This window comes from Mastigoproctus giganteus, chromosome 14, assembly GCF_048544385.1.
Source record: "Mastigoproctus giganteus isolate SK-2022 chromosome 14, ASM4854438v1, whole genome shotgun sequence".
In the NCBI taxonomy this organism is placed as follows: domain Eukaryota; kingdom Metazoa; phylum Arthropoda; class Arachnida; order Uropygi; family Thelyphonidae; genus Mastigoproctus; species Mastigoproctus giganteus.
The window spans coordinates 706,715-733,789 of record NC_143588.1 but is presented as its reverse complement, the minus strand read 5'-3'; the positions used below and the strand labels follow the sequence as shown (position 1 = coordinate 733,789).

The 27,075-nt window shown below is 38.3% G+C and overlaps 1 protein-coding gene across 1 annotated transcript in view; it reads left to right on the top strand.

Moving 5' to 3' along the window:
- The window catches only part of LOC150074942 (uncharacterized), a 503,230-nt gene that overhangs the window by 151,498 nt on the left and 324,657 nt on the right, over positions 1–27,075 (top strand). Inside the window, exon 9 of the mRNA XM_090388998.1 lies at positions 6,978–7,105. Coding sequence (XP_090245124.1) covers positions 6,978–7,105 — 128 coding nt within the window. The remainder of the gene's footprint in view (positions 1–6,977; positions 7,106–27,075) is intronic.

Below are 27,075 nucleotides of genomic sequence, written 5' to 3'. Positions count from 1 at the left end.
TACACGAAATCTCATCTTGACATTTAACACACCGCATTGTCCAACATCCATTAAGGCTGGATATCTGGTATGCAATGTCAGGCCATATATTCCAAACCCACTACAGTGCTTCCGATGTCAAAAGTATGGTCAAAAGCAACTAAGCAAACCCTTAGCCATAATTATGAGAGCATCCTTGAACTCAGGGGAGGTTCCCACTGACTGGAGATGTGCAAATGTGTCCCCAATTCACAAAGGTGGATCGAAGGGCGACACGAGTAATTACAGACCAGTTAGTTTAACTTCTGTTCCGGGTAAAATAATGGAGTCACTGGTTAAAGATGCATTGCAGGATCATCTAGACAAGACTGCAGCAATAATTCAGACACAGCATGGGTTTTGTTAAGGGAAAGTCTTGTCTGACAAATTTGATTGGTTATTATGATGTGGTCACAAAGGAACTGGATGCAAAAAATAATTTTGATATCATATACTTGGATTTCAGGAAAGCTTTTGACACTGTTGCGCATGGAAGACTACTGTACAAATTGGAGCAGAATGGTATTAAGGGTAAGTTGCTACAATGGATAAAAGGAAGTAATCAATGGGTGCTGCTCTTCGTGGACTAATGTTATTAGTGGAGTCCCACAGGGTTCGGTGTTGGGTCCACTGTTGTTTTGTGTATTTATCAATGATATTGATGAAGGTATATCAGGCTTAATGTCGAAGTTTGCAGATGACACAAAGGTTGGCAGGGTTGTTAATGACAGTCATGGCAGTGTGCTACTGCAACAGGATCTAGATAATTTGGGCAGATGGGCTAAGAAGTGGCAACTGAAGTTTAACCTTGACAAATGCAAAGTACTGCATATGGGTAGAAGTAACCCCAGAGAAACGTACCAACTGTGTGGTACTACACTTAAGGTGGTAGAAAATGAAAAAGACCTGGGAGTAATTGTGCAGTCAGATATGAAGTTTTCTGAGCAATGCAGACAGGCTGCTAGGGCAGGTCATGGGGTTTTGTCAATGATATATAGGAATTTTGCTAGCAGGGAAAAGGAGGTGATTGTCCCTCTGTATAAGGCAATGGTCAGGCCACGCCTTGAGTACTGCGTACAGGTCTGGAGGCCTCATTTTAGGAAGGATGTAGATTTGCTTGAGCGTGTACAGAGAAGAGCAACACGATTGGTGAGGGGAATGAAGGAATCCTCTTACCAAGAGAGGCTTAAGTTCTGCAAATTGCAATGGCTGGAGACTAGGCACCTGCGCGGTGATCTGATTGAGGTCTATAAGGCCTTGAATGGGTTGAGCACGCTGAATTCTGATGGGATCCTTCCACTTGTTCAGATTACGAACCTACGGGGACATAAGTTCAAATTAAGAAAGGACAGATGTAGAATAGATGTGCGGAAATTTGCCTTTAGCCAGCGGGTGGTTAATTGCTGGAACAAACTTCCATCTGTTGTTGTGGAAGTTGATAGGTTAAATAAATTTAAGGAGGAACTGGACAAGCATTTGGAGGGAATGGTGTGATATTTTTTTTTTTTTTTTTTGGCTAATGCTGCATAAGCTCCTACACTTGATTTCTTGCATCACGTGCCACTACTACTACAGCTTGCCAGGGAACTCCTATTTGTGCAAAGTGCGGTTCAATAGAACATGAGTGCAAAGCCTGTACTGTCCCTCAACCAATATGCCCAAACTGTAAAAAAGACCACCCTGCCTAAGCTAAAACATGTGAGAGCTGGAAAAATTAAAAACTTATTCAGAAATACAAAACAAACCATAATGTTTCCAATCAAAAAGCAAAGCGGATAATCTCACCACCAACCCATCCAAACAGACCTACATACGCCCAAATCACCAAAACATACCAGTCAACAGCAGTGCAAACTGAATTATCAGTACCCCCAAAAGGGTCTTTCTCAAATTATGTCAAAACTGTGTACAGTACAACCCAAACTCAGGCAGTCAATACGCCAGTATCCATACCAAGTGAAAAACTACATCCCTCAGATCAAGAATGCAAAGAAAAACAAATCAGAACTACCAGACATAAAAGAGAAAATGAATATTAATGAAAAATCTGGAGATGTGATGGCTTCCTAGAAATTTTTGTTGAAGAAGACATGGACACGGGAAAGCCTTACTTTCGAAAGAAAGATAAAAACAAAAGTGAAAATCAGAGAACTACAACAACACGAAAACGTTCTGAAAGCCTAACAAGAAACAAATAATGAACACAATAATTCAGTGAAATTGTTGTGGTTTCCATTCACTATGGAAACCACAACAATTCACGATTCACTATCCACGAACTGCATAGAGCTCTGTCAACATCTAGATGCAGCGCGGTAGGACTTGACAGTATCCACTATTCAGTGATACAGGAACTAAGTGCCGAATCATTGCAGTCGCTCCTTGATCTGTTTAATAGACTTTACCTAGAAGATACATTCCCTAAAAAATGGCATCATGCTACAGTCCTTGCTTTCCTTAAACCAGGAAGAGACCCAACAAACCCCACTTGTTATAGACCCATTGCCTTGACTAGTTGCCTCTGCAAAATTCTCGAAAATATGATAAACCGTTGGCTGATATGGTACCTAGAAAACTTTAATCTCTTGCATGCTGCACAATTTAGTATTCGCCAAAACAGATCAACCCTAGATATACTAGTAAGACTAGAGAACTCCATTCAGAATGCATTCCTCAGATCACAACATCATGTAATAGTTTGCTTTGATATCAGTAAAGCATATGATTCCACATGGAAGTATGGAATTCTTTGCGAATTACATCAACATGGACTTCGAGGTCATCTACCAATTTTCATACAGAACTTCCTGTACAAACGCACGTTTCAGGCAGGATTTAAAACTTCGTTATCCCAAGTATACTCACAAGATGGAGTTCCCCAAGGCTCAGTTATAAGCGCTACACTTTTTATAATTGCAATAAACGCCATTGCTGAACAACTTCTGAAGACTGTTGATACCACACTATTTGTAGATGATCTTAGCATTTCGTGTCATGTGAAGAACATGAATACTGTTGAGAGACAGTTACAAGGGGCAATAAATAAAATCAGTTCATGGACACAAACTAATATCTACCAACTCTGTCCCCAAAAAACGTTGTGCATCTATTTTTGCTGCCAACATAAACTCCACCCACATCCTGAACTACTATTAAATGGACAACCAATAGCAGTTCATCCCACCATACGGTTCTTAGGAATCACACTAGATCACAAACTTACCTTTTTAGACCATATTAAGAAACAAAGAATATCCTGTCAGAAAAAGCTAAATATCATATGGGTCCTTTCAGCCACTAAGTGGGGAGCTGATTGCCTTACTTTTTACGATTATATAGAGCCTTAATCAGATCGAAGTTTGACTACGGAGCACCAGTGTATAGCTCAGCAAGACCCAGTGCCCTTCGCTGGCTTGACCCTATCCATCATAGTGCAGTACGCACTGCTTTAGGAGCTTATCGCACATCTCCAATACATAGTTTACATGCCGAAGCACGTGAACCCCCCTCTCTCCACCAGAAGACAACAGCTGATATTATGCTATGCATATAAAATTAGATCTATGCCTGAACACCCAAACTGGCAAATACTTTTCACATCAGAGCATAGCAGGTTATACCAAAACTGCCATACTGCAAATCATCCTTTGGATATGAGAATAAAACACCTCTTAGAAGAACTAAATTTAACCTTAGAGAATGTGGCATGTACCCTCCCATTCTCTCTTGCTCCTTGGAACATCACTCCACCTTCATGTGATTTACATATTCATGAATGGAATAAATCTACTTTACATAGGAAAAATTTCTTGTAACTATACCATGCAACAGTGGACCAGTTTCCCAACTTTGTCGTAGTATATACTGATGGATCAAAGAACGATGCCCACATTGGAATCGCCACAGTTTTCCCAAACACCACATTAGCATATCAGTTGTCATGTGAGTTCAGTATATTCTCAGCTGAACTAATAGCAATTCAGGTTGCACTGAATTACATTGAGTCCTCCCATATTAAAAACAGCATAATTTTCTCAGATTCTTTAAGTGCACTTCAAGCACTGAAAAACACCATGAACACCCTCACCCAGTTGTAAACGAAGTAATCACCTCTTTGCATACATTATCAGAACTTGGGAGAAACATATGCTTCTGCTGGGTCCCAGGACATATGGCAATTCCTGGAAATGAACTAGCAGACAATGCTGCAAAATTGGCTAACCTACCACCCGACAGCAAGTGGAAAGTCCCTTATGAAGACTATATACCAGTAATTCAGGAAAAATGCACATACTAGTGGCAGTTATCATGACAGCAACAACTTAACAATAAACTTTGAAGTATTAAACCAAATCATGAGCAATGGCCTTCAAGCTTCAGTTTAGTTAGACAGCAGAAGGTAATATTAGCTTGCTTGAGAATTGGACATACTAACATTACTCATAGTTATCTCATAAGAGGAGAGACTCCCCCTCAGTATCATCACTGTAACACTACACTTTCCGTGAAACATGTCTTTATCGAATGCAAAAAACATGCAAGAGAATGCCAGAACCTTCTCACTTCAAACATCATCACTTTTCTCAAAAGGATTAATATATATCACCTTCTTTAGCTAATAAAAAAAAGAATAATTTTATAGCCATAGTTAGGAAATTATCTCTACCTGCAAGAAATAACATTCATACTTACCATATGTATGATGCACTACGGCTATAGATGCTGATGCGCCAAATAAATCCCCAACCAACCAACAAACCTGCTGGCTAAAGGCAAGTTTCTACATGTCTATTCTACAACTGTCTTTCTTCAATTCAAATTTTTATGTCGCCTCAGGCGATTAATCTGGTCAAGTGGAAGAATCCCACCAGGGATCCAATGGTATCAAATACATTTTTTTTTTTTTTTTTTTTATGTAAACCCCAAACACGAGAGGTATTAGAATCTATAGTACTTAGTACCGTGCTTCGGTTGGAGGTTGAGAAGAAGAAAGAAGATATTTGTTGATATTGAACTTGAATTTCTGTAGACTGTAATTTTCAGGAAATACGTATGAAGGAAGGTTGTTCCAGAAAACAGCAGTTGAATGAATAAACGAGGAAGATGAAAAGTTGGTTCTGTGAGTTTGAAGTTGGACAGAAAAGTGGATGTTGGCTGGTGGCGGCACGTCTTCGTACTGTCTTGAAAGAGAGAGAGAGAGAGAGAGAGAGAGAGAGAGAGGGAATTATAGAAGCCAATTCAGAATAAAAGTGCAATTGGAAGTATCTGTAGAAGAGGTATGCCGCAGAAACAGTACGTCTATGAGACAATGAGTGGAGAGACTCTGTTAGAGATGAATCATTAATTAACCTAACTGCCCTCTTCTGAATGGAATCAAGAAGCCTGAGAGAGGTTTTGGGGGCACCACTCCAGATGTGGGAACAATATTCCATGGCAGGGCAGATTTGCGATTTATACAGAGTGAGCAGCTGTTTGGAAGAAAAGTAACGCCGACAACGAAAGAGAAAACCAAGTTTTTTAGATGCAGAGGAAGCAATATTTGTAATGTGCTTGTGCCAAGCGAGATTAGAAGTCAGGGTAATCCCCAAAATAGATATATCATTTTGCCTAGAAATCAGAGTGTCACTAAAGATAAGCATAGGAACACAAGAATCCATTTTTGCGAGATATAAGACAAGACTGAGTTTTAGAAGTATTGAAATCAACTAAGTTGTCTTTGCCCCACTGGAGAACTACGTGAAGATCGGCATTTAAGGAATTGGTAGCAGATTTTTGAGAAGTTGAAGCTGATTGAGCAGGAGAAGGTTTCTCAAAATGGAAAGTGGAATGCAATGTGCTATCATCGGCAAAACTATGGATAGGATTTCCAGTCAATGGAAGAAGGTCATTAATATACAAGAGGAAAAGAGTTGGGGAAAGAACTGAACCTTGGGGGACACCTGCATTAGTGGAGAAGTGGTGAGGCAGATCATAGAAATGATCTGCCTCACCCACAGAGATTGCATTTAACTTAAAATGAACTTAAAAGACACACACACACACACACACACACACACACACACATGCATACTACTTGCTCAAATCAACATTTCTACTTTTGCCCATAAATTGCAATTTTTTGTTTTCTTCTTGGCATGGTGCCTTGTGTGGTTTTATTCACTTCAAATGGTCCAATAATATTTATGTACTGTTATGATTTATTAATATCAGATGACACTGTAAAATACAAGCATGCTTCCTTTCTTTGATATTAAAAATGTTAGGGGAATATGCTAGTATTTGCATCCTGAAACTGTTGGGGAAAACCTGGCATTGTTTATATTTGAAGTAGTGCAAAAACAGAGTACTGTCAAATAATATGTAATTTGGTGAATAATTTTTAGGGCCTTAAGTAGTAAAGAATGCTTTGAATAATGAAAATAACATTCTCCAACTATGAAGTGAAAAGATATTCTCTTGTTTGCTGTTGTATTTTCCTAAACTAGATGCCTTTTGAGAAAATAATACTCTGCAAAGAAATCAGTCCTCAGGCAAGCTGCACATTTCTGAAACATGTTATCAAGAGAAAACCATTTACAACTGAGCATATCATAAAAAAAAAAAAATGCTGTAGACACTGATACTATGCCAAACAAAGAAACGGAAAGTGCACCACTGTATATCGAGCACCTGATTTTCCACAGTAAATGTGATCAGGAAAGAGTATCTAAATATCAGTCTTTGAAATTCATGTTGATAAATAAACATAACATATATGCATATTTGAAAATCTAAATTGAAAATAATAAAAATCAGCTCGACTATAGATTCTTGAAGAAAAGCAACTTGCCAGGAAGCTGTAAAAGTTGGAGGTATGCATTCTTATTTTCATTATGTAATTATGAATATGAACTTAACTCTTGATAAAATGGAAATAAATTCATCAAATGGAAGTGTTTTTTTTCCCTCCCCCCCTAAAGAAAATTTCTTAGGTCTTGGTATTGTAAGTGTTGAAGAGTTATTAAAGAATCCTAGTCAAAGGCAAATTATATCCTTGCAGTCACGCCCTTTAGAAAACGATGATATCACGGGAACCTTAACAGTTGAGGTTAGTGTCTAATTTAGTTGTACATCATTTATATTATTTTATTTTATTTTATTTTTTTGTTTTTATAAAATGGGATTTTGTTGATAGTTGTTGATAGCTTAGATTTTGTTGATAGCTTAGCATTTTTAATTTGCAAGTTAATCAACAACTATCAACAAAATGCACCTTATTTTTGGGTTCTGTCTTAATCATTAGATACAGTGATGAAAAAAACAAACTAAAACTTTGTAAATTACTAGAATTTTTTCTCCCAACAGCAGAAATGAAATGAGATTGCATGTTCCAGCATGTGTCAACTTTTTAAGGTCCAGAAATTACCTCAAGCCATCGGTTGATTTGTGTACTGTGTATAGAATTCAGATTCAGACTCAAATTCCTGCATATCTGATAGGATATTACATACAATCTATTTATTAGTATTGTCCAATGATGCAAGAAAGCAAACTTGAATTTAGGCCTGATGTAGTAGAGTGGTGAGGGGCACAAGTGCAGTAGCATACACTCTTTGAGTGGACCAGGGTTCAAGCCTGTGACTGCTAAACACAATTAACATGTGTATTGGTTGATTTTATTGTAAACTCCACTGACCTGGTGGTCTTGAAGGAGTATAAACATGAATTTTTTTTTTTTTTTTTTTTTTTAGCATCAGACAAAAAAAAAAAAAAAAAAAATATATATATATATATATATATATATATAATAATAATAAAAACCTATCACATGTCTATCTCTTCTAATAATTTGTCTACTTCTTCATAAAATTTATTATGATTGCTCACTTCCACAACACTGGATGGAAGCTTGTTCCAACAATCAACTAGCCACTGACTGAAAGCAAATTTCTACACAATGTAAGAATGCCACGAACATTTTACTTACCTAATCCATTCAAAGACTTAAACACCTGGGTCATATCTTCATGCATATGCCTAGTTTCCAGAAGTTCGGTTAATTTATATTTATTCTTAAATGAAACGATTCAGATTTATTCTTAAATTAATTATTTATTGTTGCATATATTAATGCTTTTGGGCTAATATACTTATGTTATCAGCAAAATCTAAATTATTTCATCTTTATAAATCCTCACTGTACTCCTGCATTTTCTTTGTTTGATATTTTCATTATCTATTCCATTATGATAAAAAAAAAAAAAGTAGGGGATAGTATACATCCCTTTCTTTGCAATTTAACATATGCTATTAGTAGTAACATCTTTAGACAATTGGCCATTACAGAGAATCTTTACTTTATATTCTGCAAAAATTTTTTTATGCCAATTATATTTCATTAATTTCTAAATTGCCTTTCTATCCATGCTATCACATGCCTTTCAAAGTCAAAACATAGCCAAGTGGTCAGGTACTCGTCTATGTTTTTAGGGTTATTTAGTACTTGTGCTTTGAGTTCTCCCACAACCTGCTAAATATGGTGCTGTTTTTTGTGTTTTCTATATCTTGTGAACTCCTCTGACCATGTGTTCGTCCCAGAGTATAAACAGAAACTTTATTTATTTTATGTACGTTTGACACTCAGTCGACTGTTCAGTTATTATTTGTAGTATTGCAATGTGATCAATGCAAGACTTGCTGTTTCCGAAACCTGCTTGCTCGGGTCTTAGTATTATATTTATTTCTTGCTTCATTCATTCAAGTATTTATCCTTGATAAAACTTTCCTACAATGCTTAGAAGCAGTTATCCAATCCTGTGACCATCTTGCCTTCCTCCAAATATCATTCAATAAAGGTCGTTAATTTTATATTTGCCTTCAACAGTTAATGCTGGTATATTATTAATCCTTGCTGCTTTATTATATTTTTACTTCTTTAGTACCCTTAAATTTCCATTTTGCTTATATCCATTTTATCTTCAGTTTTTGCCTGCAGGGTTTTTCTGGTATATCTGGTGTTTTAAAGTTATTCTTATTGAATCTTTCTGTAAAATGCTTGGTCCATCTATCTTGCATCTATTTCTTGTTTTTCAGAATTTACCTTTTCATGTTAAGAATATAGTCTGGAAGACAGTAATCCAGATATAGCTGGAAGATAATATTATTATACTTTCAGGGTTTAGGCCTAAATGGATGTCAGATGAACTAATGAGACTCATGGCAGAGAAGAAACATGCATGGGATGCGTATAAATTATCAGGAGACACAGATGCCTTTCTATCCATGCTATGTTGGCTTGCAGTGTGTTAGAATGGCCTTAGAAAAGGATGTATTGCTAAGTACCAGGTCACCTCTAAGTATTGATGACATTTGTGAAGGAGTGGAGTTTTGCTTATCTAGTACCATTATGGTATTCCAAGATGTCATGTACAGGCAGGTCCATGGCACAGCCATGGGTTTCCCCATTAGTGCCATAGTGGCCAATTTAGCTATGGAAGAGTTAGAAGCCAGGATTTTTGGGGATTTGGAATTTCCCATGCACAGTTGGAGGAGATATGTTGATGACACATTCTCCATTATACAAAGGAGGAGGGAGGATCAGGTATTTAATGTACTTAATAGTTTCTCCCCCTTTATCAAATTTACTTTGGAGGTGGAAGCAGAGGGAACCTTGCCATTCCTTGACGTGTTGATAATTAGGGAAAGTGACAGGCTTAAGTCCAAGGTATTTAGAAAGCCGATGTGCCGGGGTCAATATACCCATTATACTTCGGCACAGGCCAGCCAACACAAAAACAGTGTGGTCAAGGCTCTAATAGACAGGGTGGGGTCCCACTGCAGCACTTCCGAGGATAAAAATAATGAAATTGTTCGGGTCACGGCAGACCTCAAGAAGTGCGGCTACCCCCCCAGATGGTGTTGGACAGAGCCATTAGAGGAGAGACCACCCGTAATGAGCAGTTCGTGCCTGTGAGCACCACATACATTCCTTACTATCCGGGCCTGTCAGACCACATTGCACGTATAATTCGGGGGTGTCAGATACGCTGTGTGCAACTTCCAGGGCGGAGGTTGCACACAGCAATATCTCGAGTCAAAGACTCCATATCCAAAGAAGCCAGCAGTGGGGTAGTGTACGAAATTAAATGCCCGGATTGTGAGGTGTGTTATGTGGGTGAGATGGGGCGGCGATTGAAAGACCGGCTGGGGGAGCATGCAAACGCTATAAAGCGTTTGACAAATGCAAAGTACTGCATATATATAACCCCAGAGTAACCTGCCAACTGTGCAGTACTACACTCAGGGTACTGGAGAATGAAAAAGACCTTGGGCTAATTGTGCAGTCAGATATGAAGTTGAGTAGTGACACAGGCTGCAAGAGTAACTCATGGGATCTTGTCAATGATATATATGAATTTTGCTAGTAGAGATAAGGAAGTGATTATCCCCCTGTATAAGGCAATGGTTTGGCCATACCTTAAGTACCCCATACAGGTCTGGAGGCCTCATCTTAGGAAAGATGTTGAGCTACTAGAACAAGTACAGAGAAGGGCAGTGAGATTAGTGAATGGAATAGTTGCTCTTACCAAGAGAGGCTTAAGTTCTGTAAATTGCAGCATCTGGAGACCAGGCACCTGCAATGTGATCTGATTGAGGTGTATAGGGACTTGAATGGTTTGAGGAAGTTCAATGCCAATGGAATTCTTCCTCTTGCTTGTATTCTGCACCTGAGTGGGCATAAATTAAAATGAGGAAAGACAGTTGTAGAATATATATGCTGAAATTTGCCTTCAGCCAGCAGGTGGTTGATTGCTGGAACAAGCTTCCATCTGTCATTGTGGAAGTTGACAGCTTAAATAAGTTCAGGTTGACAAACGTTTGGAGTGAATGGATGGGTGAAACGGGAAGAGTTTTTTTTTGGCTGGTGCTATATAAGTTTGCTTTCTTGCATCATGTGCTTCTATTAATGCTAATGATAATTATCTTCCAGATAATATAATATAATCTGGAAGATAGTAATCCATATAATATTCTTATATATATCCTGTCTATCTGCTCCCTCTTTTGCTTTTCTACATACAGATAGGAAGTCCTATCTGTCTTTTCATATACTTTTCTTGATCCGTTTATTTCTATTTTTGTACGCTTTCCTGAGTTATCTGCTACTTTATTTTGTAACAGTTTCTTCTACTAGTTGAATTGTTTGATTCAAAATCCATTCTTTGTATGCTGCTTTTGCTTCTTTCCCAGAATTTTTTGAGTTTGTACAGGGGATAGGGAATACAAAAAAAATTTTTGTATTCACCAGAAGTAGTTGTGATAGAAGTTTGAAACAAACACCATGTATTGCAATTTTTCAACGTAGTCACCAGACAAAATAACATTTTTTTCCACCTCTCAATGCACTTCCATAAGCCAGTTTTGTAGAAATCCTCTGGCTGTCCTTCGAACAATGATTCCGCAGCAAAAATCATCTCATCATCAGCAGCAAAGTGTTTTCCATGAAGAAAGGACTTCAGGACAGGAAAGAGGAAGAAATCCAAGGGTGCAAGATTGGTGGAATAAGCAAGATTTGGCAATATTTCAAACCCATGTTTGGGCCCACCTCATCACGGCATGCGAGGAATGTGCAGGGGCATTATTTTGGAGGAGGCACAGGAAAGCTGTCCCTCTGGACAGTTTTCCTCGTATTTTTTGATGTGAAAACATATTTGCTGGCACCTACTCAATTTCAGACTGAAGTAAAACAAATTGTCACAATTTTATGACACAGAAATTAAGTCATATAACGGCATTTAGGTTGAGTTTTTTTTTTTTTTTTTTGAGACATGAAAATGTGTTGTAAAATCGTAACAAAAATGTCAATTCCAAGGGGATGAAAGAGGTGTTAATAACATAAATGACATCCAATCATGTCATTTCCGGTTCTGTGATTTGGTCAACAAACCGAAAATCACGATTTTGCATGGAAATGACAATTTTGCGACACTTATTATCTGTGTCACAAAATCACGTGTCAACAGGATTTTGTCAATTTGAAGAACCATTCATGCGACACGGCATAAAGGTGCTTCGAATCAACACATTTGTTGTTTAACTGGCATTATTATCTTGTGACATGTGAATGTATGTTTGTGAGTTTGAAGCTTGATGCTCCTTGCTCCCTCGCCAGTGGAGACACACAAACTTGTTGATCATTGTGATGGCATCTTCTTTTTTTTTTCCTCGCCCAAAGGATCTTTGGGAGTGTTATTTAACCACAACAAAATATGAGCATGTGAACTACCGCAATGTTTAAATTCTGTGCTTGAAAAAGTTGACCATGTTAAATTGACCAAATGGGCCCATAATGTTTTGACTGCAATATGTTCATAATTACATCCACAATCTCCTTGAAGTATATTGCACAATTTGCAGAGCCTTCATTCACTAGCATTTCCTTCTGCATGAAGTCAATGTCACATGCATCGTCCTGACTTATATCGTGCATCAAGTGTGCGCAATCAATTCCATCGGCACAGAGTCAAAAACATTGTAACTTTACCCAGTTGTATAATCATTGCAAATAGATTGTGCTTACGTTGAGCCCAGTTTTTGTACAATAGTGTCACCTTCTGCATGAAGTCAGTGTCACTCGCATCATCCTCGCTAATATCGCGCCCCTTATTTTCTAACTTGTACAACAGCTGAAGCAATTGCGGCGAACCGATTTCATTGGCACTTAGAGTCAAGAACATTGCAGGTTTACCGAGATTTCTAATCATGGCGAATAGATCGTGCTTACGTTGAGCCCTATGGGTAGAAGTAACCCCAGAGAAACGTACCAACTGTGTGGTACTACACTTAAGGTGGTAGAAACTGAAAAAGACCTGGGAGTAATTGTGCAGTCAGATATGAAGTTTTCTGAGCAATACAGACAGGCTGCCAGGGCAGGTCATGGGGTTTTTTCAATGATATATAGGAATTTTGCTAGCAGGGAAAAGGTGATTATCCCTCTGTATAAGACAATGGTCAGGCCATGCCTTGAGTACTGCACACAGGTCTGGAGGCCTCATTTTAGGAAGGATGTAGATTTACTTGAGCGTGTACAGAGAAGGGCAACAAGATTGGTGAGGGGAATGAAGGGATCCTCTTACCAAGAGAGGCTTAAGTTCTGCAAATTGCAGTGGCTGGACACTAGGCACCTGCGTGGTGATCTGATTGAGGTATATAATGCCTTGAATGGGTTGAGCACGCTAAATTCTGATGGGATCCTTCCACTTGTTCAGATTACGAACCTAAGGGGGCATAAATTCAAATTAAGAAAAGACAGATGTAGAATAGATGTGCGGAAATTTGCCTTTAGCCAGCGGGTGGTTAATTGCTGGAACAAACTTCCATCTGTCGTTGTGGAAATTGATAGGTTGAATAAATTTGAGGAACTGGACAGGCATTTGGAGGCAATGGTGTGATTTTTTTTTTTTTTTTTTTTTTTTTGGCTGATGCTGCATAAGCTCATACACTTGCTTTCTTGCATCACATGCCACTACTACTTGGAATTGTCCTTAGAAAGGCCAAATTGTTTTCGATACTGCTGCTAATGTATTCTTTGAATTGAACTTTCTCATGGGTCAGTTTTGTATCTTTACCTATATATTTGAAAGCCATCATCAAAGAGTCCATTGGGATACAAATGCTTGTATTTTTGCAATCATACTATTCAACAAATGGCTAATTTGGCTGTTGGCTTGAATTTTGCTAACCTCTTCCAAACGTTGATTCGGTTGAGTAAGTAGTGCACTCATGCATAAAAGATTACATCATTTATACTAAATATTTCATTATTTTTTGGAAGCTTGAAGTGGTGGAACCCATGTTTAGTCTCTAGAGCTAAGTACCGGTCAACCTTTCCCTATCTCTTCCATCATGCAGTATGATTGATGACTTTTGAGGTCATGATGAACATCGTGGCGAGATCCATTATTCCTTACATTTCGAGGGTACAGCTCTAAAACGGTGTTCGCAGGCCGGCTGCTAGTTAGTACACCGGACCCAACCTATTGATAACTCTCTAGGAGGCTTCCGGATCAGCGAGTGTATAATCTTGCTACCTCTATTCTGCCAGTCCGAGTACTGTGTATGCGGGGACCATTGTCGAGGCCACGTCATGCACAAGGATCTGGGTATATTCTTACCATATATATGCCATATCCAAAAATTTCATTACTTCATACAGCATGTCCCACCCACTTTTACTTACTATTGAATACACCATGAATTGTCAAACTAATAGAGCAAGCTTATCTGCGAAAAGATCTAAACCTCCCAAGCACTTCCTAATTCATTTCACAAATATACCTGGTCTCAATTCTAATCTCAACGATGTCCATTTCCACTTACAGTCTGCCAAACCCCATGTACTTTTTCTGACAGAATCTCAGTTATCGGTTGATTCAGCTACTGCTCATCTCAGATGCCCAAATTATTCACTGTATGATTCCTTTCGCCTCAAAGGTTGTACTTGTGCATATGTCCATTCTGATATTCCCTGTCAGAGACTTCGCAATTTGGAATCTCCTCTCTTTGATCTTCTCTGGCTTAAAATCTCTCTACCTCATTGTGTCAAATTCATCTGTTGTCTCTACTGTTCTCCCAATTCCACTAGTCACTTGGAGCTCTTTGACTTCCTCTCTTTTCAACTTGACTTTCTCCAGTCCCACTTTCCTAACAGTGAGATAATTTTCCTTGGTGATTTTAATGTTCACAACTCCAGCTGGCTTCCGTTTTCTAGTCACACCGACCAAGCTGGTTGAGATGCTGAGGCTTTTGCAATTACTAATGACCTTGCACAGATTGTTAATTTACCTACAAGAATACCAGACAGTCCTAATCATACAGCCAATACGCTTGATCTTTTTCTCACAAACAACCCTTTTAAGTACACGGTTGAAGTGAGAGCCCCTTTAGGCACTTCAGATCACAACTTGGTGATTGTCTCTTCTCCAATGGAACCTTTATCTCATGGCTATTCCCAACCTCATGTTGTTTGGCATTACAAGAATGCAAAATGGGATGACCTGCGAGACTTCTTTTCTTCTTTTCCTTGGTCGGATTACTGTTTCAAAACTTCTGATGTCAACGTTTGCTCAGATCGTGTCAGTGAAATTATTCTTGCAGGAATGGATTCCTTTATCCCACACTCCACTTTAAAATCTTGTCCCTTATCTAAACCTTGGTTTTCCAATAAATGTGCTAAGGCTGTTCAAGAGAAGAATGTTGCATATCGTAATTGGCTTATTTCTAATTCTCCAGTTTCATTTTCTGCCTACACCAAAGTTTGCAACAATTGTAAAGCAGTTATTAATCAGTCCAAACTAGAGTTTGAACAGGCTAAGAGTAGAAAACTTGCTTCTTGCCCTAATGGTAGCCGAGAATTCTTGTCTCTTGCCAAAGCTATTGGCCGCAACTTTTGCCCATCTCTGCTCCCACCTCTGTCCAAACCAGATGGTTCTATTGTCACTTCAGCCAAGGATAAAGCTGACCTGCTAGCATCCCATTTCTCTTCCAACTCACGTATTAATGATCTTGGTAAAACACCTCCCACCATTCCCAACACGCTCCATTCAATACCTCCTGTGGTCTTCCGTCAAAAGGATGTCAGAAGGATTTTGAAGAATTTTGATGCTAAGAAAGCTCCAGGTCTCGATGGTATTTCTCCACTTGTTCTCAAAACTTGAGCTCCTGAACTTACTCCTATTCTTTGCCGCCTTTTTTCACTTTCTTATTCCAAAGGTGTTTTTCCTTCTGCTTGGAAATTTGCTCATATCCAGCCAGTTCCTAAAAAGGGTGACAAATCCCTCCCATCCAATTATCGTCCCATTGCAATTACTTCTACTCTTTCTAAAGTAATGGAGAAATCAATTAACCGCCAACTCTTAAACTACCTAGAAACCTTCCGTCTGATCAACGATCGCCAGTATGGATTCCGTCAGTGTCGATCCACTGGTGATATTCTGGCTTATGTTACCCATTTATGGACAAATTCAATGGAAAGGTTCGGTGAAGCACAAGTAGTTGCTCTTGGCATCTCAAAGGCTTTTGATCATGTTTGGCATAAAAAGGTCTTCTAAACAAGCTTCCATCTTATGGTTTGCCAACTCTTTTTAGTAATTGGTTATCCAGTTTTCTCTCTGATCGCTCACTGAGGGTGATGGTAGAGGGCTCACTGTCTTCTAACTTCTCCACTAATGCCGGTGTCCCCCTAGGTTCAGTTCTTCCCCCCACTCTTTTCCTCTTGTATATTAATGACCTTCTTCCATTGACTGGAAATCCCATCCATAGTTTTGCTGATGATAGCACATTGCATTCCACTTTCCATTTTGAGAAACCTTCTCCTGCTCAATCAGCATCAATTTCTCGAAAATCTGCTACCAATTCCTTAAATGTCGATCTTCAGGTAATTCTCCAGTGGGTCAAAGACAACTTGGTTAATTTCAACCCTTCTAAAACTCAGTCTTGTCTTATATCTCGCAAAAAGGATTCTTCTGCTCCTATGCTTATCTTTAGTGGCACTCCGATTTCTAGGCAAAATGATATATCTCTTTTGGGGATTACCCTGACTTCTAATCTCTCTTGGCACAAGCACATTACAAATATTGCTTCCTCTGCATCTAAAAAACTTGGTTTTCTCTTTCGTTCTCGGCGTTACTTTTCTTCCAAACAGCTGCTCACTCTGTATAAATCACAAATCCGCCCTGCCATGGAATATTGTTCCCACAACTGGGGTGGTGCCCCCAAAACCTCTCTCAGGCTTCTTGATTCCATTCAGAAGAGGGCAGTTAGGTTAATTAATGATTCATCTCTAACAGAGTCTCTCCACTCGCTCTCTCATAGACGTACTGGTTCTGCTGCATGCCTCTTCTACAGATACTTCCATGGGCACTGTTCTTCTGAATTGTCTTCTATAATTCCCGCTCTCTCTTTCAAAACAGTCCAAACACGTGCCGCCACCAGCCAACATCCATTTACTGTTCAACTTCAAACTCACAGAACCAACTTTTCATCTTCCTCGTTTATTCATTCAACTGCCGTTTTCTGGAACAACCTTCCTTCATACGTATTTCCTGAAAATTAAAGTCTACCGAAGTTCAAGTCCAATGTCAACAAATATCTTCTTTCGTCTTCTCAACCTCCAACCCAAGCACGGTACTAAGTACTATAGGTTCTAATACCTCTTGTGTTTGGGGTTTACATAAAAAAAAAAAAAAAAAAACTTGGATCTTCGTCAGCCTCTGTCTGCTCTGTGTCAACCATTCATCCCAGGCAATGAGTCGTTTCTCTTGGACTCCAAAGAACAATTTCATCTTCTGCAAGATTTTGCACATAAAGCCTTTGCCAGACGTGGACAACTCAACAGTAGTGCCCCAATTTCTGGAACTACTCCTATTTCAACTCTACCTCCAGTCCAGACCAGCATCTCTATTGTCGCCATCTCGTGATACCACCATCGTCACTACCACTGTTCTTTAACTCAAGTACCCTCTTCGACTTGGACAGTTGGTTCTCAAACTTGTACGACGCAGAATGATATCACTGTGTCTTCTTGACTTCTATCTCCTTCTGGCCTCAGGCTGGTCCTGAGGTGGGATCATCTGCTGGCACCACCTTACACTGTGGGATTCCCTCTCCCCATTTTATTTGCTTATTTTTTATTTATTTATTTTTTTCAAAAATTTATTTTACTTAAAATTTTTTATTCCTTTAACTTTTAATTGCTTTTATAATTTACTGTTTAAATTTAATTTTATTTGTTCATATTTTGAATGATTTGGATATTCAGTACATGACACTCGAGGTTTGCTGCGGTTCGCGCTCAGTTGTGGCCCACCTCCTCATGGTGTACATGGGTATCATCTGTGCTTGTTGCTTCCTGATAGCAAAGTGGCCAGAAACAACTAAACAGCATAACAAACATAGCATTACACACATTTCTGGCCTTTCTGCAGAGTTTTTGTAACATCATAGTGTACCACGGCAGTGTTGAACTAGCATTTGGGAGCTGCCTTACATAAGATACTATACATGTCTACATACTAAATATTTCAGACTGAAATATAACACTAATGTTGCTAACACTGATTTGGTAGAGTAAGTAGCAGTGTGAGCATAAAACGTTACATCTTTCATAACTTTGGTTCTAGCTGGTCAATTTTAAAACGGTTCTGATTTTCGTCAAAGATGCTTTCACATAAAACATCTTTCATGTGTACTGGGGACACACACAGTTTTTTCTTTTATAGCAGCATGTAGCTTTATGAGGAGTTTGGAATAATACTTTGCCCTCACAGTATGCCTATTTTGAAGGTACTGTTAGTATTACACCATACTGATCCTAAAAGCTGACAGCCTCACTTTCAAGCACTATGTTACACTTTTGCATTTTGGGGGTGGGGTGATTTGTTTAGTTTTGGGATTATAGTCATGGATTCAAGTTTCATCCATGGTTATTTTTGATTTATTTGATTTTTTTTTTTAGGAGCATTAGCAACTAAGGCCATATTGCTCCGGGATATGCGGTGGTCATTCCCTGACCTTTCCGCATCATCCGTATTTGGTGGTGACGGGCTCGAACCCCGGTCTAATCAAGAAGCGTGTGCTACGCACTGCTGCTCCTTCCCACCTGGCTACGGAGGCGCCTCTCATCCATGGTAAAAAACTGTGAAAAAAAAAAATGACGTGTACCCTGTACGCACAAAAGATGTTTTATGTGAAAACATCTTTGACGATAATCATATCTGTTTTAAAATCGAACAGCTAGAACTGAAGTTATGAACAACATAACGTTTTATGCTCATGCCTGCTACTTACTCCGTTGAATCAATGTTAGTGACATTAGCATCATACTTCAGTCTGAAATATTTGGTTTTATTTAATGTTTTATGCACACGCCTGCTACTTACTCTACCAAATAAACATTTGGAAGATGTTAGCAAAATCTAAGCCAATATCCTAATTACTCATTTGATTGTAGCCATTTGTTGAATAGTATGATTGCAATTGAAGTATTTGTATTGTTGCAATCTACATTTTTGTCACATTCCATTGTTAGGTGCCACTATAGATGTTTTTACATCAATAATTTTCTGGTTAGTTAAAGGGACTGAATGCCACACTGCTATAGCTGAGTGTTCAACGATGCCGAAGTCAAATGCAGAGATTGTCGAAAGTATCAAGCAAGCCAACCTAAGAAAATAAAGATGGAGGTAGCAATGAGTGTATGAGAATGTCAAGGCTACCAAGATTGCGTAAAAGATGAACAGAAAGTCAAGCGTTGGATTTAGCAGTTCCTTCAACCAGCAATGCCATTCCATCTAACAATGATGTACCCAAAGTGACTATTTATTATGTACAATGGAACATTTCTCCAATTGCTGAGTAGATGACTTTTTGACAAGCTCCTTTTCATTACGCAGACTACTATTTACATAAGATTGCTCATCGAGAGTTTTTAAGAATAGTTATGAAAAATGATTTCTGTTCTATATGCTACATTTGCGTTCTTCTATGGTTTGAAAACTACAAAGAAACCAGAAGCTGATCATGCACCATTGATACGCACTGCATATCCTGACGTTGACGACGGGATCCTTGTGTGTAATAGCTGCAGAGGATCACTTAAGAATAATGCCATTCCAGCACTATCTAAGTCATATTTCTGGATAGGCTTTGCCTATCCAGAAATTCCATTGCATTACTGAAGTTGGATTTAGTGAGTCTTATATCTCCTCATTTACTATTTATGCAAATAAGGTGACAGAGACACGCATATGAACAATATGGCATTCTGGGCCAAGTGATCCATGTGCCTTTTTCAGTCAACATGATGGTGCATCGCTTATCAAAGGAGATTGACCGAAACGGGCACATTGATTCCTTGGTCCAGAATGTCATATGTACCTTATTTGTGCATATAAAACCTCAGGAACCTTATTTGTGCATATAAAACACAAGAAAATACACATGTCCAGCTATTTGAATGAGTTAGTATGAAAGCGAGTGGTTAAAGCATGGCTTCATTATTTGGTTGACATGCCTCTATTGATTGTATCAAATCATGATTGATCAGTCATTCTTTGATGACAGTCACATGGAAATTAATTTGGCTAAAGATGACATAAGTAAAGTGGTTCTGATCGGGGAAAGTCTGATCTTCCAACAGCAGATTTTGTGGAGCAACGATACATATCTTAGAATTGCCCCAGGAGAAGCTAACATACCACAGAGTTTACTGTTTGACAAGCACGCAGAGAAACAGGTAGTGTCCTTTCCCAGCTTTTATCTTGGACAATTCAGAATGTTCAGAGATTATTTACATGTGACTCCATTCATGATGGCAATGAGTGAGTTTAGATGATCTGACCAAAGCGGTATTACTCCATATCATATCCTTTATGTAGCAATGAAGGTAATGAAATTGAGAATGACAGACTCTGATGGTGGCTTTCAAATATATAAGGTAAAGATACAAAACTGACCCACGAGCAAGTTCAATCCAAAGAATACATTAGAAAATGTATCGAAAATAATTTGGCCTTCATTCCAAACTCGACCTACTACTGGGCTCAACGTAAGCGTGATCTATTTGCCATGATAGAAAGCACAGTAAACCTATCATGTTCTTGACTCTGAGTGCCAATGAAATTGATTAGCAGCACTTGCTTCATCTAGTGTACAAGTTACAGAATAAGGGGCATGATATTAGTGAGGATGATGCAAGCAACATTGACTTCATGCAAAAGACAACGCTGGTGAATGAAGATGCTGTAACTTGTGTGACATACTTCAAGATTGTGGATGTAATTATGAACATGTTGTAGTTGAAATGTTATAGTCCGTTTGGTCAGTTTTACATAGTCAACTTTTTCAAGTGCATAGAATTTCAACATCGTGTGTGAACATTTCGCTGTGGTTAATAACACTCCCAAAGATTATTCAGGCAAGAACAAAGAAGATGCCATCGCAACAATCAGCAAGCTAGTGTCTGTCTCCATTAGTGAGGCTTCAGGGAGTATCAAGCTTAAAACTCAGAAACATACATTCACATGTTACAAGAAAATAACACTGGTTAGATGACAGACATGTTGATTTGAAAACACTATTCATTACTGTCTCACGAATGGGGCTTCAAATAGACAAAATCGTGTCGACATGCGTTTTTTCAACACGCAGTGATGTGTTGGAAAATCGTTATTTCCAGTTTGCCGATTTGATAGCCAAACCGGAAATGGTGTCATTTCCGTCATTGACACCTCTCTCATCCCCTTAGAATTCACTATACTGTTACGATTTTACAATATTTTCTCTTGCAAAATCGTGACAAATTGATTTTACTTCAGTCTGATATTTAGTAGGAGCTTCCAAAGATGTTTTCACAACAAAAACTCCTCTTGCTTTTCCTAGCACATTGAAAACATTTCGTGTGCACTTTGTGCTCTTTTATTTTTCTGATAAGGAGTCAGAAGTCTGGGAACACATTCAGCAGACACTTTACTCATATTCAACTGTTGATGGATGATGTTTTTTACACACACTCTACACTAATTTGGTGCTCTACAGCTAGTTCTTTGTGGGTAATATGGCAATCTTCCAGGATTAATGCCTAATTTTTGTGACATTCTTTTCTGTAACAGCAAGTGTTAGGCATCCTGGGATATCTTCATCAGACACTGAGATTTCTATCACATTTGAATCGTTTATACCAAGGTGCAACAATGTTTTAAACTGCGCAGTCTTCTCCATAAACAGCAACTGTGTCTTCATGGATTGTTTTGAGTGTTTTCCCTTGTAGAAATAGGAACTGAATCGCCCTGGTAAATTATGGTGCTTCTCCAGGGTGTCGTGACTCTGGGGAGAACCACTGGGTATAACGTAACGAATAGATAGCATAATATGTTTCGGTGCATTAGCTGAGTATAGTATTGTCAATTAAATTTATTAACCTTATTAATTTTCATTGTTAATCAATTAAATAGTATTTAAATGAAAATCATGCCACAGACTAGAGCAGCAAAGCAACAAGCACAAAGGAGCAGCAGTGCTGTGCGTCAGGGTAGAAACCGAAGTGCCTGATTCTCCAACACATCATATAATTTTATTGTATTTTTGATTAGTTAATTTATTAATTTGTGTTTTACAAATAGGCTTAGCAGCATTCATTAGCTTATTTTTTAAATTTAGCTAGTGATTTTGTAAGTTACGACTCTCAACTCATACTGCTATAGTGTCGATGTTTTGGTGGAAATATCTTAGTGTATATCACTTATCAGCGAAGATAGGATATTCATTATCATCATCACCATTTTCAATCCACTGCAGGATGAAGGCCTCTCCAGCAACTTTCCAGTTCCTGCTGTTTTGTGTAGTGGCCATCCACTTAGTACCCATGAACTCATGAATTTCATCTGTCTGTCTCCGTCGTTGTCTTATAGGTCTTCTTCTGGCTCCTCTTGGGTACCATTTTGTTATTTTCTTAGTCCATCTGTCATCATATCTTTGAGTTGTGTCCTGCAAAAGACCATTTTAGTTCTTTAGTTTTGATAAGATGTCCATTACTTGAGTTTGCTGCCTAATCCAAGTGTTTCTCTTCTTATATAACAGTCTGATTCCCAATATAATTTGTTCCATTCTTCGCTGTGCAGTTCTCAGCTTCTCTTCCATTCTTTTGGCGAGTGCCCAAGTTTCACTTCCATAAGTCATGGTGGGGAAGTATACATTGATTCATTATTTTACGTTTCAGACAAACTAGGATATTGCTCTTCAGTATGTGACTATATTTCCTGAATGCTATCCATCCAAAAATTTATTCTTCTCTTGACTTCAGCCATTTATCATTATTACAGCTAATAACTTGTCCCAAATAATTATATGACTCCACCCTTTCAATTACTGCTCCTTCAATCATTGTCCCTTTCTGTGGTATACTTGTTCATCATTACTTTTGTTTTAGCCATATTCATCTTTAGTCCAAAATCCTTACTAACAGTGCATAACTGATTAAGATTTTCCTCTAATTCTTTGGGATCATGGCTTATGACCACAATGTCATCTGCAAATTGTAAATGGTTTAGGTACTCTCCATTCACATTGACTCCTTTCTGCGACCAGTCTACTGAAAGCTTCATCAAGGGCAGCAGTAAACACCTTCGGAGATATTGTGTCTCCTTGTCGAACTCCTTTCTCGATTTTAAATTTCCTACTGTCTTTGTCTAGTCTAATAAAGGAGGTAGCATTCTCATATGATTTTCTTCAAAATCATAATATATGGGGTATCTATGCCTTGTCTTTCCAGTGCCCAAAACATTGCCTTATGCTGTATTGAGTCCTTTTCATAAATGCCATGCATAATGGTGTTTTATATTCATTTGCTTTCTCCATTAGCTGTAATATTATGTGAAGGTGATCCATAGTTGAGAATCCTGTCCTAAAGCCAGCTTGCTCTTTCAGTTGATTCTCATCACGTATTATTTCTAATCTGTTAGTAATGACCCTTGTGAACAACTTGTAGATGTGGGATATCAAGGTAATTGGTCTATAATTTCCAATTTCTGATTTATCTCCTTTCTTATGCAGCAAAACTATGATTGCATTATTCCACTTCTTAGGCATCATACCTTTTCTAATGACACTTTGCAAAGAGCCTTGCCAGTTTTTGTTATGTCTCTTCCTCCCAATTTTAACAACTCTACAGTAACTTCATCTTCCCCCGGGGCTTTTTGATTCTTCATTTTCATCAATGCATGTTCTGCCTCATCAGGAAGAATATCGGGTATGTCATATGTGTTGCTAATTTGCGATCCATCTTTCCCTCTGCTGCCATCATTCCCTCGCTCCTTGTATAATTCTCTACAGTAGTCTTATGTTATTTGAATTATGCTTTCTCTGCTGTTTATATGTAAACCATCGCTATTCTTCAGTTTCAGTATCATTTTTCTTTCTGTATTATTGCTCATGGCTGCTGATTTAAGTCCTTTGTTTTCCCTTAATGCTTGTTCTACTTTTCTTGTATTAAATCTTCTTATGTCCTCTCCGAGTCTCTTTCTAATGGCTTTGCATAACTCAGTATACTCAATTTTCTCCTTGTCAGTGTTTATCTTGCTCTTCATTTGTCGCCTTCGGTTCATCATAACAAGTGTTTCTTGACTAATTTTTTCTTCTTTGGGTTTCTTTTTTCCTATAGGTTTCTTGGGCTTTATCACTTTCAGAAAGTTGTAATATTCCTCGTCGATATCTTGGTCATGAGCAGTCTGCAGAAGCTCAAACTTGTTCTTAAGTTCCAGTACATACTGCTTTTAGGGATATTAGAGCTGGAAAAGAATTAGAAAATGCGAATTGGAATATCATCTGTTTGGCTGAAACAAGAAAAGAAGCAGAAATGAATCATTTATACGTTTATTAAGTGGAAGTCTGCTGTATACCAATGGAGACAGTGAAAAGAGCGAAAGTGGAGTTAGCTTTAGGGTCCATAAAGATATACAAAAACAACATTTTGGAATTCAAAAGTACATCACCAAGGGTATAAAGACTGCTTCTTAGGATCTCTAAGAGGTACAAACTAAAGGTAATAATGATTTCTGCATCAACATCGAGTCATGATGATGAAGAGATCGAACCAATGTACACTGAAATAGAGGGATATCTAGATGAACAGAAAACTCCCTATATCATTGTTATGGAGGACTTTGATTCTAAGGTTGGAAAGAGACAAAACCGCATAAAGGGAAAATATAGAAAATTCTGGAATTGGTGAAAGAAACAAAAGAGGTGAAAGACTTGTGGAATTTGCAGAATCTTGAATGTCAGTAATGAAACTTTTTTCAAGAAAAGGGTGAACAGAAAGTGGACATGGATGAGCCCAAATGGATTAACAGCTAGTGAAATAGACTTCATCTTCACTAATAGAAGATATATTGTGAATGATGTTACCATCCTGAACAAGGTAAATGTTGGAAGTAATCACAGAATGCTAAGGTGCACACTTAGCATTAGTAGAGCCATATCATACAAGAAAGCAAGCTTATATAGCATCAGTCAAAAAAAAAAAAAAAAAAACCCTTCCCATTTCATTGATCCATTTGTTCCAAATGTCTAGTTCTGTCTAGATGCTAAGGTTCTTGTCTAGTTCTGACTTGAATTTATTTAAGCTATCAACTTCCACAACAAGAGATGGAAGTTTCTTCCATCAATCAAAAGGCAAATTTCCACACATCTGTTCTACAACTGTCTTTCCTCAGGTTGAATCTATGCCCCCTCAGGTTTGTAATCTGAACAAGAGGAAGAATCCCATTAGCATTGAGACTGCTCAATCCATTCAAGGCCTTATACACCTCAATCAGAGATCGCCTTACAGGTGCTTAGTCTCCAGAAGCTGTAAATTGCAGAACTTAAGCCTTTCTTCATAAGGGCACCCCTTTGTTCCATTCACTAATCTTGTTGCCCTTCTCTGTACTCATTCCTGCAGCTCTACATCCTTTCTAAAATGAGCCCTGTGGACCTGTGTACAGTACTCAAGGTGTGGCCTGACCATTGCCTTATACAAGGGGATAATCACCTCCTTATCCCTACTAGAAAAATTCCTGTATATCATTGACAAGACACCATGAGCTACTCTTTCAGACCACCTGCACTGCTCAGAAAATTTCATATCTGACTGCACAATTACCCCAGGTCCTGTTTCATTCTCTATCACTCAGAGTGTAGTACCATACAGTTGATACATTACTGTACTGTGGAGTTACTGCTACCCATATGCAATACCTTGTATTTGTCAATGTTAAACTTCAGTTGCCACCTCTCAGCTCATCTTCCCAACTTTTCCAGATCCTGTTGCAGCCACATCCTGTTATTACTATTATTAACAACCATGCCAACCTTTGTATCATCTACAAACTGACATTAAGCTTGATATACCTTCATCAATATCATTGATAAATATACAAAACAACAATGGGCCCAACACTGAACCTTGAGGGACACCACTAATAACATTAGTCCACATAGAGCAGTACTCATTGATTACCACGCTGTCTTCTCCCATTCAACCATCATTTTATCCATTGTAGCAAATTTCCTGTAATGCCATACTGCTAAAATTTGTACAGTAGTCTTCCATGTGCAACAGTATCAAAAGTTTCCTAAAATCCAAGTATATGATATCAAAATTATTTTTTGCATCCAGTTCCTTTCTGGCCACGTTATAGTATCCAATTAAATTGGTCACACAAGACTTCCCCTTAACAAACACATGCTGTGTCTGAATTATTACTGCAGTCTTGTCTAGACGATCCTGCGAATTAAACTAACAGGTCTATAGTTACTTGTGTTACCTTTTGAAATCGCTTTGTGAATTGCTGATACATTTGCACACCTCCAGTCCATGAGGACCTCCCCTGAGTCCAACGATTCTCTCATAATAATTATGGCTAAGAGTTTGCTTACTTCCTTTGCAACCTCTCTTAATATAACTGATAGATCCCACTACCCCAGTTGCCTTTCTTATGTTTAACTTCGACAATTTCTCCTCTTTGATAAACATCTGGCCTTCTCCTCCTTGAATAATCCCCATGTGTGAATGTAGATGCAAAATACCCATTTTGATTAACAGCTTTCTGAGAATGATCATCTACAGTCAAACCATTGATATCAAGCAGACCAATCTGTTTCATCCCCTTCCTTCAAGTCAGTCACAGAGGAGGTTTTCTTTGCATCCTTTGTCAAAGATTTCTCATAATCTGCCTTCGCTTGCCTAACCTCCTTTTTTTAATTTGATTACTGACTAGCTTGTATCAACTATAGGTTTCTGTGTCACCCGACAATTTGTGTATCCCATACATTTTTCTTCTCTGCTACAAGTCTCATTAGTTAATCTGACATACATTTTGCCATAAACCTAGAACAATATTCAATAGTTGTAACAAAAAGCCTAGTAGCTTCCAAAATTACTTCCTTGAATGCCATTTAGAATTTGCTGTTGGTCCCACTGTGTAGAACATAAAAAATCTCTGAAACCACTGTAGTCAACTTTACGAAAGCAAAAACCCTTCC